Source organism: Eurytemora carolleeae, unplaced genomic scaffold, assembly GCF_000591075.1.
Source record: "Eurytemora carolleeae unplaced genomic scaffold, Eaff_2.0 scaffold434, whole genome shotgun sequence".
Classification (NCBI taxonomy): Eukaryota; Metazoa; Arthropoda; class Copepoda; order Calanoida; family Temoridae; genus Eurytemora; species Eurytemora carolleeae.
This window is the reverse complement of record NW_019396707.1, coordinates 152,231-171,109: the sequence shown is the minus strand read 5'-3', so window position 1 is coordinate 171,109 and position 18,879 is coordinate 152,231. Positions and strand designations below refer to the sequence as shown.

General features: G+C 30.7%; 1 protein-coding gene across 1 annotated transcript; it reads right to left on the bottom strand.

Moving 5' to 3' along the window:
- Nucleotides 1-3,727: 3,727 nt before the first annotated feature.
- On the bottom strand, nt 3,728-18,018 carry LOC111707632 (uncharacterized). The gene is made up of 19 exons (XM_023480766.1): nt 17,389-18,018; nt 15,911-16,012; nt 15,541-15,603; nt 13,627-13,685; nt 12,790-12,907; nt 12,190-12,319; nt 11,116-11,225; nt 10,410-10,554; nt 10,109-10,205; nt 9,200-9,258; nt 8,065-8,117; nt 7,446-7,548; nt 7,052-7,111; nt 5,872-5,917; nt 5,590-5,613; nt 5,072-5,141; nt 4,296-4,365; nt 3,877-3,912; nt 3,728-3,798 (listed from the first exon to the last, which is right to left on the bottom strand). Exons 1-19 carry the CDS (start codon nt 17,455-17,457, stop codon nt 3,728-3,730), a joined length of 1,485 nt encoding a protein of 494 aa, XP_023336534.1. The 5' UTR covers nt 17,458-18,018.
- Between the last annotated feature and the right edge of the window lie 861 nt (nt 18,019-18,879).

Here is an 18,879-nt window from a genome sequence, read left to right as displayed (position 1 = left end):
GTGTTTGCAAATATCTCCCAATTTCCGGTGTAAAACTAACACTTCCGCTCAACGTTTTTGCAATATTCTTCTTTCTTGCCGTTCATTTACAGGGTGACTTATATATTAACTAAATAAACATCTACAGGGTGTCTCACATATTTTACAAAATAAACAATAAACATCTACATTCTACAGTACATTAATCTCTAGGGATGTGATCTTATGGGTGTAATTTATTCACCCCAACCACACCCCCGACTCCAGGTTTGTGTATTTTTTTCGAGAAGGTTTGAAAAATTCCCCTTTTTTGCGAAATATTCGTTTTTTCGAAAAGTTTTCACCTTTTTAGCGAGCGAAAAATGTGAAATGGAAACCCTAATCTGAACCGCTGCGTTTATCCGATCATAGCTCGTTATCCCCTTGACCGATTTGCCTCAAATTTTGATGGGGGAAATGTTAACTTAACCTGGCTTCGAAATTGGTTTTTATAGAGACAGTTCAGTTTAGCTAGTATTGTAATATATTGTAATATACTGTAATATATTGTAATATATTGTAATATACTGTAATATATTGTAATATATTTTAATATACTGTACTATATTGTAATATATTGTAATATATTGTAATATATTGTACTATATTGTAATATATTGTAATATATTGTAATATATTGTAACATATTGTAGATGTCTAAAAACCGTAAAAGAAGTTTTATATACAGTTTGTCCCAATAAACATGGAAATTGAGTGAGAAGTTCGAAATCGTCTTTGTTGCTCGAGATATAAAATGGGACTCTCCAATTTCCTGGTCTTAATACTTTATGCTGCATGTTTTTTTGGGATTTCTGACAATATGGAAAGAATAAAAAATACAGTGTAGGCTGCAGGCTGGCGCCCCAAGAGAGTAATGTTAAACAAATGATAGATGGAAAAATAATGCAGTGTAAAACATTATTTGGCACTCTTACCCTTGTCTTCTTTCTATCTATCCATCTATTTATCTATCTACTAATATGTCTGTCTGTCTGTTTGTCTGTCTATCTATTAATGTGTCTGTTTGTTTGTCTGTCTATCTATCTATCTATCTACTAATGCGTCTGTCTGCTGGTCTGTCTATCTCTCTATCTATCTAAATACTAATGTGTCTGTCTGTCTATCTGTCTATCTATCTATCTATATATGTATTAACTGTTCTTAAGAAATGTAAACGTTATTTTAATCTTTATTATGAAAAATCAACTATATGAAAATGTGGCGAAAGATAATCGATGACATAGGTTGTAATATCTGAATGATTTGTTTGAAATTAAATAGATTTTTTTAAGGTCTAAGTCGTATGTTGCATCTTTCTGAATTTGTATGGACACTACGTTCTTCGGTATTAGTCGTTTTTAACAATTTTCTCTTTATAGATGCAACAGATAGAAGTAAGATTAGTAGCGATCAAAAGCGCTTTTTTATCGCATTAAGCCTATACCCCGTTTCATTTTTCGCGAACACTCCCTTTAAATTTGCAGGGAATCATAAATATAAGGAAACAGACAGTATAAGTTCCTCACAGTCGTCTCTGAAGTCTCATCCTTTGTGGGTAACCCGGTAGGTTATATTTCTAATTATCTTTATGACAATGTCTGTATGATAATTCCCTGTGACCCAGTAAAATAACTGATGGTTGGCAGCCGCACTACAATCCATCTTAATCTTACTTTAGGTACAATAGGGTACACCAGATATTTATATATATTTATAAGAAAATAAGTATTAAAACATGATTTAAAGTTTTATTGTATCAACATTATGTTTCATGCTATGCATTCTTCAGGATACTGATTTGGTGATTTCTTAAAATCTTCTGAAATCCTCACCTATTAAAAAAGACAAATTTTTTATTTCTTTTCGCTCAGAGATGTCTTAATGTTTAAAACTCTTTGTCAAGTGTGAAATCAGATAACAGTGTTCGAATTTAATAAATTTGAGTCGCGTCTTAAAGCCGCCAAAAACCGGTTTCAATTAAGCACCGGCTTAAATCTTGAAACATTGAATACAATTTTGAGTGAAACCAATTCTTTAAATTCGGCCTCTGGATTCATAGCGAATTTCGAGGATTTTTTCGAGTAAGAACATTTATATTAATATCGACTGTACGAGATTAGTAAAATTTAGATTTTTTTAAATTTCGAGGTATTTTGAAATAGGAGCACAATCCAGACAGGTTTTTTTCTAATTCTTGGTATCGTCGGAAGAGAATGTTTAAAGGTACTTTAAAGGAAGATAAAAGGTAGATTTACATCATTATTAAATCGGTTTTAAATCTGTTTCATTTATATATGAATAATAAAATCGAAAGTATACCAAGAATAATAAAACAAAAGAACCGGTTTTAAATTTTATTTTATACTTAACATATTTTTTAAACTGTAATAAGTTTATTAACTGACTGATGAACGTTGAATACATGCTTTAAATATTAAAATATTATAATTAATGTTCTTTGAGAAATATATTTCAAAATATATATTTAAAAATAAAAGTGATATTGAAGGAAGCACAAAAAACAAACCTCCTCTCGGAGTTTTTACATATTTAAAGTTTAAAGAGTAAATTTTAAGAGGTTCAACAAATGTCGGCTTTCCCTTTTTTACAAATATTAACTGATTAGTTGAATTATTTTCTAAACAGCCAAAAAAATCTGACATGCACATTATAAAAAAGGGCTCAACAAAAAATGGAAACGATTAATAAAATCGCTTTGCCATTGACTTGTGTATTTTTGCCAGAGAAACAATGGAGGAAATTGTCAACATTAAATGTCGATATCTTTCACATTATTGATCAGATAAATATTTCGTTGTAAATCAGACACTCCACTCTTGAATTTACAGAAACTATTCCCTAAATTTGAGAGATTGTTCTTCTACACCATCATTGCTTTGTTTCTAACTCTGTTATTCTTCTTTTCTTGGATACCTCTTCTAAATTTTATCTAGAAGTTATATCGAATAAAAACCTTAAATTTGAGAGATTGTTCTACTATACCATCATTGCTTTGTTTCTAAATCTGTTATTCTTCTTTTCTGGATACCTCTTCTAAATTTTATCTAGAAGTTATATCGAATAAAAACCTTAAATTTGAGAGATTGTTCTACTATACTATCATTGCTTTGATTCTATCTCTGTTATTCTTCTTTTCTTGGATACCTCTTCTAAATTTTATCTAGAAGTTATATCGAATAAAAACCATGTATTCATATTTAAATCCTATTTTATTTTTTTCCTAATCCAGTGTTAATTTTGTTTTCATATATTTGGCTGAACCGATTGGACCTAACAGGGCGCAAAGGGAATAATGTTTAAATGTAAATTTGAAATAATTTGCCTCTAACAAATAATAAAAAAAAATCCAGCCTTTTTAACTGTGGACGCTCCTTTGGAAGATTTAACATGTCTGAAATGGCGTTGTTAAACTTAATAATACTGTTCATGATAATCATTTTTAAACTTTTTTATACTGTTCATGATAATCATTTTTAAACTTTTTTATACTGTTCATGATAATCATTTTAAAACTTAATAACACTGTTAATAATACTGTTCATGATAATCATTTTTAAACTTGATAATACTGTTCATGATAATCATTTTTAAACTTTATAATACTGTTCATGATAATAATTTTTAAACTTAATAATACTGTTCATGATAATCATTTTTAAACTGAGCATTCGGTTTCTTCTATTTGAAGTCANCTGTTTTGAGGGGCAGACCCTCTCTGTTTTAATCCGTTATGAAGGATAAGCAGCAAAAGTATCAGAACTAAATTTTATTGTTTTCGATTCTTTTGAAAATTTTAAATTTTTCAATAAAAAAAATCGGATAACAGCAGCTATATACCTGGATAAACAGAAGCAGTGCATAAAAGATACAGACCTGGAATTTTTTGGAATAATTTAAAAAAAATTGATTTTAGAAATAAGCTGAAAACCGTTACTAACCCTATATAATTTTTAAATCTCTACATTTTTTCCAACCATATGATATAAACCTTTGATATTTGACCTAACATAACTCATATCAAGGTTTACACTACAGTATCAGGTTGAAAAGATAAGGGAATACAAAATTCGAATTTAGGGACGGTGTCCAGTTAAATTTTTTTAGATTCTTTTTCCTACACAAACTTAGTTGAAATTAACACACATGGACATTGGACACCATGGATGTGTGCACTATGCATATGACTAAATTATCTTAAACAATTTCTGGTCGTCTTTCTTTTCTATATTTTTCTAGGGACTACTGTACATAACTACCTGGAAAAATGTCTACTGACATCTTGTATAAATATCCATAACCGGGTCCAGAAAATACATGCACAGAACCCTAACAGTTTAATAAATTCTTTAGTAATCAGCGTCCTATTTACACTGATTACTTGCCTCAAACTCTCAATTCCTATATATCTTCAAAACAAGTTTTGACTCCTTGATCTTGCAGAACTCATATGTTTGATCAATATCAATATCAATGTCAATATCAATATCAATATCAATATCAATATCAATATCAATATAAGGGACATTTATAGATTGCAAAGATATAAAATAAGAGCTTGTAGCCAGTAAACAGTGCACAATAGTTTCAGTATAAGTAAATATTTCCATTTACTGATAGCACCGATTGAAGGATTCATAATTCTGATTGGATAATGAGATAGATAGAAAGATAGATGTTACCACCATACTATTTCTATTGGTTCAGAATAGACAACAAACACATGAGTAAACCCTGATTGGATCAAGCGCTAATGGGCTCGGCATACAGGAGTGAGTGTCACTTTCTTTAGTTAAAATCTCCTTTTTCTGCATTTGCATGATGTCAATCTTAACAATTCCGAGGAAAATTATTTTTCTGGTAAATCAATTATTAATTTTATGGAAAAAACTAGATCAAAAAGTAACAATTATAGCGAGATAAATTCTACAAATCTTGTTTATTTTGGTTTTAATAGATGCGACTCAAACCGCTAAATAAGGTAAAAGAGAAAACTACCATCGAGCGAATGTTTTAGGAAAAAAAAACATTTTACCTGAAGTGCACCTAATATACTGAAAACCTTCCCTACTTCTGTAGGTTCGATGCATTTAGTGATTAGCGATCTAAAAAATAAGTTGTTTGAAATTCAAAAAGTGAAAGCTTTTGCCTATAGCTTAATTTTATAGCAAGAGTGTCTCTACCAAAAATGACACTAACAGAAGTGTTGTAACGCCAATTAAATTAAGAATTTAAAAGAATTCAAAAGGATTTTTGATCAGGAGCACGAGAGAAAGTTTTTTAATGTCCAACATTTCTATATATTATATCATATAAATAAATATTATAATAGAGAAATAAGAGAAATTTGTTTGCGCAAATATTACGGGCAGCCGTAGTACATTTGAATTTCCGAGTCGGGTCAACCTTTTCGGTCTCAGTTTGTACTGTATCGTCCGGACAGACACTCAATAGGACTAGCCGGTACAACAAGGTTGACGCGGTCAGACTTTAGGTTGAATTTACTTTTACTAAAGGGTCAGGGGTGCGTGATATAGTTAATTTGAATTCTACCTGCATAAAGTAGTTATTCCAGGACTATTCAAAATAAAATAATAATTTTACACGAATATCGTTTTAGTTTTTGTTTCTGTATTGATATTTATTATAAAATTTTGAAAAATGATCCTTTTTACAGATTTTTCAAAATCGTTTTTCAAAGCTTCACCAAATATGACAGTCAAATAGAACAAGTGTCAAGATAGTTGCCTTAAGTAATAATATTAAGTTTTTTAAATTTAAATTTGTTGAAATAAAGATTTTCTTAATTAATTTTTTTTAATTATTATGTTTTTCCTTAGCAGAGATATTGCTGCAGTAAGATAGACCATCCATTCGTAATCTGAAAAAATATTTAAATAAAATTAATTTCAAAATTTTTAAGTTTCGGTGTACCAAATGTGAACGCTCCCACGCAAAAATCCAAGAAATATATAGACCAGGAACCGCCATATATGATGCGACAAATCTGTGTACTGCAGTGAGCGGAGATCAAAACCAAGTATTCAGGGGCAACGCATCATTTTTTAGGGAAAATGGCCCAAGAGTTAGAATAAGAATATATTGCTATTGTATTTTCCATATTGACAAGAAAGCCAAAAGGATACGCTCTAATTTGATATATTAAAGGGACTGTAAAGGAAAAATGAAAGGGGGTATAGGCTGAAAACTAATCACTTTAGCTCTCGATCGCGACCCATGAAAGTTATAGCTGATGTTCCTATCTCGAGAAATTGATATATAACTTTATACGAAAATTAATATATATACAAATACAATTTTGTATAAAAGTAGTGGGTTTAAAAAGATCAAATTCAGCAAATATGCAACCAATCTGAAAACGATGATATCCCAGAGAAAGCTAATTGTAACTTACGTTTACTCCAATTCTAATTTTATATTGTTATTTCTTTTTTTAATAGATTTAATTCATAATATTATTTATAAGTCCGTATTACTTGCCCAGAAATTCCACCAATGGCAGTGCAGTAAAGTGGTCACGTGATACAGGCGGAGACACGTGACCAGTATACTGCTCTGCCATTGGTGATAGTTCTGGTCACGTGATTTAACGTTCAGATTTTCACAATTTTACATATATGAATTTTTGTATAATTTTAACACAGTTTTAAATCAATTTCTCGAGACAGGAACATCAGATAAAACTTTCATGGGTCGCGATTAAGAGCTAAAGTGATTAGCTTTCAGCCCTTTCATTTTTCCTTTACAGTCCCTTTAACTTGTTTTTTGTTGGAATGTAATATCACATCAGAGCTTTAGTCCTTTCCCTTCAACTTCTGTGGATGCACTGGGTTTGTTTACATTCCTCCCACAGAGAACAGTACACAATTTGGTTCCTGAATATTATAGTTCCTAACACATATCTATCATGTTCATTGAGCTGTTTAAAATCATAACTTGAATTTAACAGTCGTCTTCCTATTTCATAGTTTACTGGGTCTCATTGTATAATTACCTGGCGGGGTAAAACAAACTACAATAAGTTGAACAATCATTGCAATAGTAGCAATCACACCTAATTTATTTATTTCATTTTAACAAAATATTTTAGAAATAATTTCTGTTTTATTTTACCCTCCATGAAAAGATGGCAATGCCCGATTTACGACAATATCCGGCCTCGAAAGCGTTGCTTGATCAAGTTTGTAAGATTTCTATGTTTTTGTTTCTTTTATCTTTTTTTCATTTGATCAGATTAAAGTTTCTAGGGTACCGTTCTAAATCGGACATTGACATCTCTGCATGGAAGGTCACTTGAAATTTCACGTACATTCCCTTTAACCCAAACTTTGGTATCCTTGTTTTAATTAAAAATAATAATAATAATATTATATTATATGAATGTTAACCTATTGTAGTATCATGAAGGTGGAATGTCCGGGATAGAACTGGTATAACAACAAACATACCAACCGAGCCCCATAATCCTTGGAAACATTTATACATGCTGAACTGAATCATTAGAAAAACTTATTTAGGAATGTATAAAAAAAACTAGTTCAAGTGAGTTCAATAATGCAAAGTATCATCACACTAATAATCAATAATTGAAAAATAGCTTAATGCATGCTCACAGCTAAATTTTCAAGGCCAGCTCATTAAAAAAATAATCTACCGCTGACTTTATGGTTCGGGAGGTTTAAAAAATGGTAAAAAAAAAGATTGGAAAAATGTTAGAAATTAAATTTTTGGTTTTGACTAATGTTGAAATGTGACACTAAATTTATTTTTCAGGTCTTTTCAATCATGTTGACTTTAGATCTGTTTCTGAAATAACAAAAAAATAACACCGACCCGCCTTTTGACCGTCCTGTACCCAGTGAACCATAATACATCATGTTATCTTCTTCGTTGGTCCAAAGTTGCCCCGAAAAATCAACATTGGACAACCAACATCTTTGATCGGTGCTAAAGGCTTCATTGTGCTATCTGTATTGTGTTTATAATTTGAAAAATTATTTTTCATTCCTCATTTGTGTTCCAGTTAAACTGTCGTCTGTAGTAGAGATAATCAGAGGAGCCTAGAAAAAAACAAATCATGTTGTCGTCAATCAAAACTAATGATTATCATTTAAAAATATGATTAATAGACAAATACTATTTTTTAAATAGAAATACCATGGAACTTATATTTGTTAAGACTTCTTTTTCCAGTTTTTGATTGAAAATTGAACAGAATTTTTTTTAAATCGAAAAATTGATTAAAATATTAAAAGACTTGGACCAGTTCGTATAAATTCTATTTGAAAAATATATCGTTCACGTCATATCAGCTTTTTTCAATCAAGTCTTAAATATTTTAACCGTAACAACAGGCATCCTGACAAAAACATAAAAATGAATGAAAAGAATTTAAAGATCCCATTTGTGCACAGAAGCAAGTTCAATTCACAATGGTACCTTATAAACCTTTATCTGATAAACAATGAGGTAGATATAGTTCTTCTCTATTTTAAAAACTGGATAATTCTGGCAATTTAATTTCTTGTCTTGGTGCACAAATTCACAAATCATATTCGGTGGTAGGCGTTAATATCAATATAATGAAGACGACTTTTTTATTTAAGTTTTAATTGTTAACAAGCTTTTTTAGACAAGTAATTTTAGAGAAGATTTTTTAATTGACACCTTCTCTTGGTTTCCATGTTTTATGTATTTAAGCTGTTTAAAGCTTGATATAAATCAAAATTGAAATCGAAAGTCGTCTTTATAATATTGATATAATCGCCTACCACCGTATATAAAGAGAAACTGCAATTGACAATAAACAAGTTTAGGTAGAAAAACAAGGACAAAGGGCTAAATGTAAATCGGCCATATGACTCTTTAAATAAATCCCATCTACAGTCCCTTTAATGTACAGGGTTAACCACAAAGGATGAGACTTCAGAGACGATTGTACGGAACTTATACTTATTCACGATTCCCAGCAACTTTAAACTTGTTCGTTTCTTTACCAAATCAATTAAATTAACCATTAGATTAATAAATATAAGGCGAAAGACTTAATCTAACCTTGGGATTATCATATTTTAAGAGTTTACGGTCGTCTTTGCAGTATCTTCCTTTGTGTGTAACCCTGTCTGTTTAATTGATTTATTACCTCTTCCATAATAGCAGAAACTTTGCATAAGAAAGCAGAGAACAAGAAGAAGTAAATATCTAAATTTCAAGCATTTTCAAAAACTGTTTCCGGAAAAATATTTTCCAACATGTAATGGTTCCGCATTAATTGTTCCAATAAATATGACGTTGAAGCTAGCATGGCAAAACTTTAATTTGCTTTAAATCTGTTTAAAAATGTTGTAAGAATTAAAATCTTCTTTCGATGTTCAAAAATAACTACCTAACTATAGCTAGACTATAACTTTTTTGTTTAAAATGTTCAATGAAAGAATTAAAACATTTAGGTTATAATATTAAAGTATTTGCTTTCGTTTTTTGAACCTGAAGAATGTTTTGAATATTCAATATTTCCCGTCATAAATGCGTTACGCCATAAATATTGGAGACTAATAAAAATTCTGTTAAGAAGTAATGTTAATTTTTTTTATTTCGAACCATTTCGAACCAAGTTTCAACTCTGAAATAAAATTTATATTACACTTGAAATTATTCAACAAATACGGAATTATTTTTTAGTATTTATAATCGAAAGTTAATCTTATTTAATTAGATATGCTCTACAATAATGTTTTGTTTTTTTATGAAATAAGTTTTAAACAACATTTTCTATGATTTGGATGCTTCAATAAATGAATTCAATCAAGTATTATGTTTATTTCTGTAAGACCCGATGACTTCAATTAAAATCAATTTTGCCATGAAATACAATCTCCACAAATTATTTTGTCATCTTCTTTTTACAAATCCGCAAAAATGTTGTGATCTCAATATTTTGGCGCATTTTATATGTAAGAACATCTACAATATATCATTCTAAATATGATAAGAGTATATTAGTATTATCCTCTTTGATTTAATAGTGTTATGTAAAACCCTTAAAACTCACTTTCTGAATTTTCCTGCTCGTTTTTTGAACATTGCTGAGAATCCATCTTTAACATGTTTTAGATCAAATAGTGCACAAACCTTAGACTTCGAACGCCCTGAAATTTTACCAAGGTTTACTGATACAAAAAATATATATATAATATATTTGAAGTTCGGTGTTTATTTGAGATATTAAAATTTTTTTTTTAATGTCAACCTTAAAAATAACGAATTCAATGGGATAGCAAATATTTATCATTAATCTAGTCTTTTAAAACAAAAACAAAATTTTATTTTACAAATTAATGGCGCTTCTCTACCTTTGACAGCTTTAATATTCAGATTTAAATCAGCTGATTCTCTTTTTTCTTCCTCCATTTCCTTCGAAACCCTGTTTCCATTCAATACCTCCATCTCTTTCATCTCCTCCGACTCTATTATCTCCTCCGATGGAACGTGGAAATCCTAGTTTACATAAACCTTCTTTCTTAAAGGGACTGTAAACGTAGTGTCAAGAACTGCATCACAAGGGTACCCTTTACATCGGAGTAACAACAAAGAAAGATACAATCTTAGAATTTAAACCCCAATTGAAAATGATCAATTTTCTGGCAAAAAACAACAAGAAAATCTCCGTCACTTTTCCCCAGACGAAGGTATATAACTTTATTATTTTCTTTGTACACAAATACATACATACCCATTTGACTTACAGGGTTACCCACAAATGATGAGGCTTTAGAGACGACTCTACGGAATTTATACTGTTATGATTCCATGCAACTATAAACTTACTTTTGTCTTTGCAAAATCATGTAATAAGCTAGTGAAAGACTATATTCAAGGCAGAAGACTTAATTCAACCTAGAAATTGTCATATTTTAAGGGGTTTTAGGTCGTCTTTACAGTACCATTTTTTGTGGGTAAAACTGTATTTTAATAAGCAAAATATGCATGAATGTGTTAAGAAACGAAAAAGCCTAATATTTTCAAATTAATGTTGTATTTTATTAAATAATTAAATACCTTAAGAAAGAAAAGTGCCCAAAACATGGCAGCCAAAGCAAATATTATGGCCGACACAAAATTAGCAATGTAACCAAAATTGACTTTTATGGGTCCTGATACTGCTAAACCTAAATATTCATATATTTATGTAGATCTAAAAAATCAATACTCAGCTCGTGACTCATTACTGTGAACCAAAGCATGCAGAATATCATGCATAATTCCACATATATAATTTTACCCAATACTTCTTTTTCACTGAAGATAAAAAGAAGAGCGATGCATTTCCGAATGTACATTGTCCATTGTCTAGGGCTGCAACTAGAGCTGGCCAAAGTTCCATTAACGAAACGGAGGTTTTAGAAAATTATCGGAAGACTCCGTTAACGGCAAAAACCATTAACTTTTAAATTGTTAACGAAACGGATTAGCCGTTCTTGAAACAAAATTAACAGTTAAAAACGTTAACTAAAATGTTAAAAACGGTAAATTTCGTTATTTTATGATTAAAATTGCATGAAATGTTTTACGCGTTTTGATGTTTTTTAATGTCGTCTTATATGTTTATAAACCGTTAACGAAATACTGTAATATACCGTTAACGGCTGTGCCGTTAACAATTTGTTTAACCATTAACTAATTTTTTTGGCACTTCACGTCGTTAATTTTATAATAACGGTACCCTTAACTGCTAGAACCGTTAACGATTGTTGAAAATTTTCCGTTAACGCCGTTAATAAAATTGAGGTCGTTCACTAACAGTAATTTTAAAAAACGGAAAATGCCATTAACAGAACGAACGTTTCGTTTTTACCTTCAAAATTACTTACTGAAATTTTTATTTTTTAATTGTTGGAACGAAAACGAAACAGCTAGATAAAGATGGAACGTGCCCAGCCCTAGCTGCAACTAGGTGAATTAGGTGAATTAGGTGAAAACTTTCATCTCTGTAATCTGTTCCATTTTCCAAGAGCTGCTTCAAAGGTGACATGTTTCTAAACCCCAACTATTTGTTTTCGAAAATTTCTAATATTTTAAATCATTTTGGTTTTGGTTTGTTTTTGTTATATTTAAAATTAGTGTTTTGTGAACCTATATACAATCCAATAGGAGACAGTCCATCAAAAAATGCGAGCCTTTTTGTTCTTGTTTGTGAAGATGAGACATCAGAGATATACGAATAACAACCCAAGAAGAAACAGACAAATCCACCAGTGCAGTCCTGCAGAACATAAAAAAGTAACTTTTAATAACGTTTAAAAATCTAATCAAAAAATAAAAATGGACCATCTGGGAGGATTTCAAAGATCGATTTTGCAATTTATTCAGCAATTTTACTTTATATATATTATGGTATCAAATGAATTCTAAAAATTTGTCTATATAATTTTGCACTCTCAACTCAACTACATGTCTAGCCGGCCACTCCCTTTAAAGGATATTGTTGTGAATCTGGTATGCCCATCTTTATTTAAATAGAAGTTTACTTAAAATAACGTCTACACTCTCTTTAAAATTTTATTCTTTTAATGGAGTGACCGGCTATGTAAGGTAGTTGAACTGAGTATGCAGTGTTGTGGAATTCTTCTTTCGGATTCATTTGAGACATATTAAACTTTTTAAAGATCTGTAAACCCTGAATTTACATAGCCGGTCATTCCCTTTGATTAGTCTGTTAATTCCTATACATACCTGTAGAACTTCCAGAAGAAGATATTCTGCTGTAAACTCTTTAAACCATATTACATTTATTATAAAAACAGTATTGTTGATAATATATCCAAAACAGGAACAGACAATTAGATATTTCCTAAAAACAATAGAATTTTATTTTCATTCAAAGATTTTTTGAGTTTATTACTTTGATTGCCTAGTAATTTGAATAACTTGCGCAATTATTTTGCATTCTCTGCTCACGTGCTTTGCAGTATTTGTTGATGGAAGACGACAAACCTCGGCGGACTTTTTAAACTCTTACACACGTTCAACGTACAGGGTGTATAGGGTGTCCCACGAAACATGACAATTTGTGAATAGTTTTGAATTTCGTCTTCCATATACTGTATTATATATTATTGACTTTTTGCCGTTTATTTAGGCTTAAAGATCTTTTACTCAAATATATTTTACTTTGAAACCAATATTATTATAATATGGCTGGCATGAAAATGTTATATCATTCTCTTGGGGTTCAAACAACTTTACAAACTATGGAAGAAGACATTTTAAAGTTTTCACCAACTGTCATGTTTCGTGGGAAACCAATTTCAAGTGACCTCCCATTTAGATAGATCCCCATTCACAACGGTACCAGATCTTTGTTTGAGAAAATTGGTTATTTACAGGTTAGATCCTTTTAAAGTGGACTTGTGGATTTATGTAACAGAAACAAGGAAGGAAATTGAAATAATTCATCTTTTCTTGAGATAAACTTTCTTAGGTTTAAATGGTGTCCTGTGAATCGACGGATCACTTGAAATTACGCCGATTGTCACTTTAAGCTGAGGAAAACAAATTTGTTTAGCTAACCTGCCATGGGTGTCTGACCAGGGCCCAGCAAACAAAGCAAACAGTATTCCAGGGGCCGCCTAGATAATATCAATCAATCAATGAACACTAGACTGTAAGACGACATTTTAAGCGGACTTTTTCTGTTTATATCGGCTTTGGAGCGTAACTCTCCTAAAATTGGTTTAGTCGTTTTGACATTTATCGGATCCAAATCATAGATAAATAAATAAACATAGATAGCTTATGTACGCAAAATCACCAAGAATTGTACAGTCCGCGAACTCATACTTCTAGGGGTCAAAGTGTACTATAATGATAAGAGGGGTGGTTTGGTGTTTTAATGGATTTCATAATAGAGTGTAAAATATCTCCGGGAATGAAACTATTTGAACAACAATATTTCACTGACCAATATATCATATTGACGAGAACTGAAGAAGGACATGAGAAGGACTAAACTAACTTAAATTTCTCTCTACAGAACTCATGTACACCACAAGTACTCAATGACATAAGAACAGCAAATGTTTACAACCGACCTAGGTAATCTATATAATAGGAATATCTTTAAAACGTCTCTGTACATTTATATCTTTCAAGAGGAAAAATGTCGTCTTATGCGCAATCTATCTTTATCTATGATCCAAACAGACAATTAAAATATATTCAAATCATAAAAATATCCAGAAATCGAAATTTTTGTGTGAAATATCGCTAATCTACATACACTTGATCTCCATATTCACTGTGACAAATACTTCATTTCATGATAATTAATCAATCTTTTAGTTTTGACTATTATTAATTCCTAGAGAAATTAACTTCCTTTGGATTATACTGCTGTTGACTTTAAAAGTCAATATGATAAAATAAAAGAAATGGATATTTCTAACATTTATTTAATAAAACAAAAGTTATGAAATAGTTTCCCAAGTGGGGTTAAAATTGGTTTGTTAAAAATTGATAAAGAAACTATAAATTGACAAACATCAGTAGCAACTTCATGTGAGCTATGTAGAACTTCATGTTGGTAGTGCAGATCAACTAGAACTGTAACAACAGGTTTCTGCTCTCTCCAGGCTCTCGTAGGATATATAATCCCCAACAAAACTTCCAGGTTCGATTAGTAAACTCTTTAGAGTTGAGATTATCCTCATGTGGAGGAGCGTTAGAACTCTTGGAACATCTTGATGGGCTGGATGTAGGCATCGTCTGCTGCTGCTCAAGTATCTATATTAACAACATGCAGGAGCCAGGGTAGCTCTCTGAGACTGAGTTGTGATCATCTCGGGTGTTTTCGGCTGACTGAATACCGGGAGGTGTAGAGGGGTGAGGAGCGAGGGTTACATGTATGGTGTGCTTCATTGCGGAAATGGATCCTGTGTATACACACATCTTGAGAATAAACATCGGCATTTGAGTCGGTACAATCGTCTTCCTTATATTTAAAATTTGTTTTAACAACTGCTTGATTTCGGGATTAACAACACAAAAGTTTTAACCTTGGGGCTTCACATTTTTAGAGGTAAAAATTACAAAACCTTAGCGCCATTTGTATTATAATAAATTGTGCAGAACTTTGGAGAGACCGAAAGAGTTTTTAAAACGTCGTTTTCCAAACCTTCTCATAATTGAGTCCTGCAGATATTTAGTTTTTAAATTGAATAATCTTCTGAGCTTTATAAAACTGTTACTGCATATTTTATTGCTAATTATTTACTTTTACAACAAATGAGATCTAGGATTAAAAGCTTGAAATCCTTTGAAAAATTACCAGGACGACATTTTTTAATGTCTGTAAAGTTCTGTGTTAAACTGCAGTATATAAACTAAATATGTACATTGTACGTACGTAAATAGCTTGAACGCATTATGTTTGTGTTTAGAGATGAAATATTAATTCTACGCTGATGAGGAGGTCAACCCTTTTACCTGTAATAGGGAACTGTATCCTCGTAAAACAGAAACTTCTTTTTGGACCTCTATTTCTATTTCCTAAATATATTTCCAAAAGAAACCATTTTTGACAGACTTGAAGAACTGAAATAAGAATGGATTTAAAGTAATAATTACATCTTTACGCGCCATTTGTCAGGGTGGGGCATACAAAAATGGATGAGGCAAGGTGCATTGTGAATTACCTCCTAGAAATCTAATTCTCCCATTTAAAGCTTATAATCTAGCATATTGGACGATCCCCCCCCCTCCCTTCTTTTGATTAAATCATGTAAACGACAGGTCAATTCTGAAACTTGCGGAAATTGTGCTTTATTTTGAGTTGAAGCTGTCCCTGTATACTAACCTTATACTGACTGAGATTATTACAGATTTCTTGAGAAATATTTAAATTCACTTGACAGACCTTGTCCATGTATAGATTAGCAACAACCATCGTATACAGACCCTAAAAAGTATAGAACGTTATATCATTTTTTTAACTTAAGATTTTGGGACTTTTGATAGTTTTTAACAAAAATCTAAGAAGTTGAAAAACTTCAACAATTGTTTTTTCTAAACATTTGCCTTTCTTACAACGAAGCAAAATGTTGACTCTGTGAGAAAAATATGGTTTTAGAATTTAGAGCAATCGTTCTGGTACGGTTTTCCTTAATGTTTTTTTATAGGATTAAAATATTGCAAAGTTTAATAAAAGCAAACTTTTACAGAATACAGTTTTAAATGTTGGAAACAATTAGTCAGAATTAAACACTTTACAAGATAGAATAAGGACAGAATTAAACATTTTCAAGCTAGAATAACGACAGAATTAAACACTTTACAAGATAGAATAACGACAGAATTAAACACTTTACAAGATAGAATAAGGACAGAATTAAACATTTTACAAGCTAGAATAAGGGTAGAATTAAACACTTTACCAGCTAGAATAAGGACACAATTAAACACTTTACAAGCTAGAATAACGACAGAATTAAACACTTTACAAGCTAGAATAAGGACAGAATTAAACATTTTACAAGCTAGAATAAGGACAGAATAAAACACTTTACCAGCTAGAATAACGACAGAATGAAACACTTTATACAAACTAGAATAAGGGTAGAATTAAACACTTTATAAGCTAGAATAACGACAGAATTAAACATTTTACCAGCTAGAATAACGACAGAATTAAACACTTTACCAGCTAGAATAACGACAGAATGAAACACTTTACCAGCTAGAATAAGGACAGAATTAAACACTTTACCAGGTAGAATAAGGACAGAATTAAACACTTTACCAGCTAGAATAAGGACAGAATTAAACACTTTACCAGCTAGAATAAGGGTAGAATTAAACATTTTACAAGCTAGAATAAGGGTAGAATTAAACACTTTATAAGCTAGAATAAGGACAGAATTAAACACTTTACCAGCTAGAATAAGGACACAATTAAACACTTTACAAGCTAGAATAACGACAGAATGAAACACTTTACAAGCTAGAATAAGGACAGAATTAAACACTTTACCAGCTAGAATAACGACAGAATTAAACACTTTACAAGCTAGAATAACGACAGAATTAAACAATTTACCAGCTAGAATAACGACAGAATTAAACACTTTATAAGCTAGAATAACGACACAATCTCTTCCAAATACTTAATCACTCTTCTAATTTGAGTAATACTAATTTCCTTCTTAATAACGATTTTTCTAATTTGAGTAATAATAATTTCCTTCTTAATTACGATTTTTCTAATTTGAGTAATACTAATTTCCTTCTTAATTACAAGTTTTCTAATTTGAGTAATACTAATTTCCCTTTACTTACCTGACATATAGAGAAGAATAGGTAGCAAGGTTCTACAGAGATATTTCTCCATATTTCTTTAATTTTCATCTTTTCTATTGCAATTATAATCCAAAGAGAATTGGATTTAATCACTTTTCAGTGCAGTGGGACAAAAGACGGGCACCAGACACCCAAATTAAAAAATTTACAAATTTTTTCATTTAAAGCATCTTTATAAATATTTTTGTTTGCAATTAACTGGTTCTTACAGCTACTCAGCAATATTTTTGAAACTCTACTAAAAATTATAAATGTCGAATTAACCTTTTCAGGGGACAAAAAACAAATAACACCTGAATTGTTTGAGTTGTTTCAGAACACCTTTACTACAGTCTACTCTACCTACAGGGTGTCCCAATAAACATAGACAATGAGTTATAATTAAGTTACAGATTGTTTTCTTTGAACACTTCAGGATCTTCCTTCTACTTTATTCACCCTCAAAATAAACCTCCATTTGATTTCTCATTTTTTCTTTTTTTTATGAAACTATTGTGTACTTTATCATTCTTCCTCACTTCATCGTGAAATTCATAATGAACTTGCTACAAAGTTAAATTATCTGTACTAATGTACTAATATCTCATCAAAATATTCTCGAACCCTCTCGAAAAAGAAAAGTTTTTGGCTCAAATACTTTATACTTTTGGTCCAAGTAAAATGTGAAGATTTTAAGTGTGTTCTTGATCTTTGAAATTATCGTGGAATTCATTCGTTAATATGCAGGTTTAAAGAATTTTGATTTTATTACTGAAATTTGACACATTTATTTTTATGTAAAAAATGGAGACAAAAAATATAGCAGTTTTATGGGACATCCTGTACTAAAAACTGTGTAATGACAATAATAACAATTATAACAATAATTACAATTTATACATCACATGTTCTAAATACTTACAAAATTGCAGATATGTTTGTAAATTTACAGGGTATCCCAAAAAACATCAGAACTTAAAGACTATTTGAAAATCGTCTGACAGAATCAACGAGATTAAAGTGTATAGAGTGATGATGTACGCTAATCCTTTACTAATTTTATAGACCATAAACTATACCGAGAGCGTACTGCATATTTGTTTATTAAAAGTTGATTCTGGCCTAACCCATGGTATCTATGGTAGCCGTTAGTTAAACATAAGAACTGAAAGTTTAAAACCTTAACAATATTTTCCGTTTTTTAAAGTTACCGTTATATTTAATGATGTCATTTTTATAACGGCGTTAACGAAAAATATTCCAACAAACGTTAACGGCGCAATACGGTTACGGATGTTGTTTTAATTAATTTAAATAATTTTAATTAACGGGTTTTCAAATCGTTAACGGTGCAAGCCGTTAACAATCGTTTGTAGTATTAACGGCTTCAACGGTTTGCCAAAACTCTAAAAAATAAATCTCCAAGTTTAATGCAATTTTAGCCAGAAAAAAATAACTAAAGTTGTCGTTTTTTAACACATCCGTTTCGTT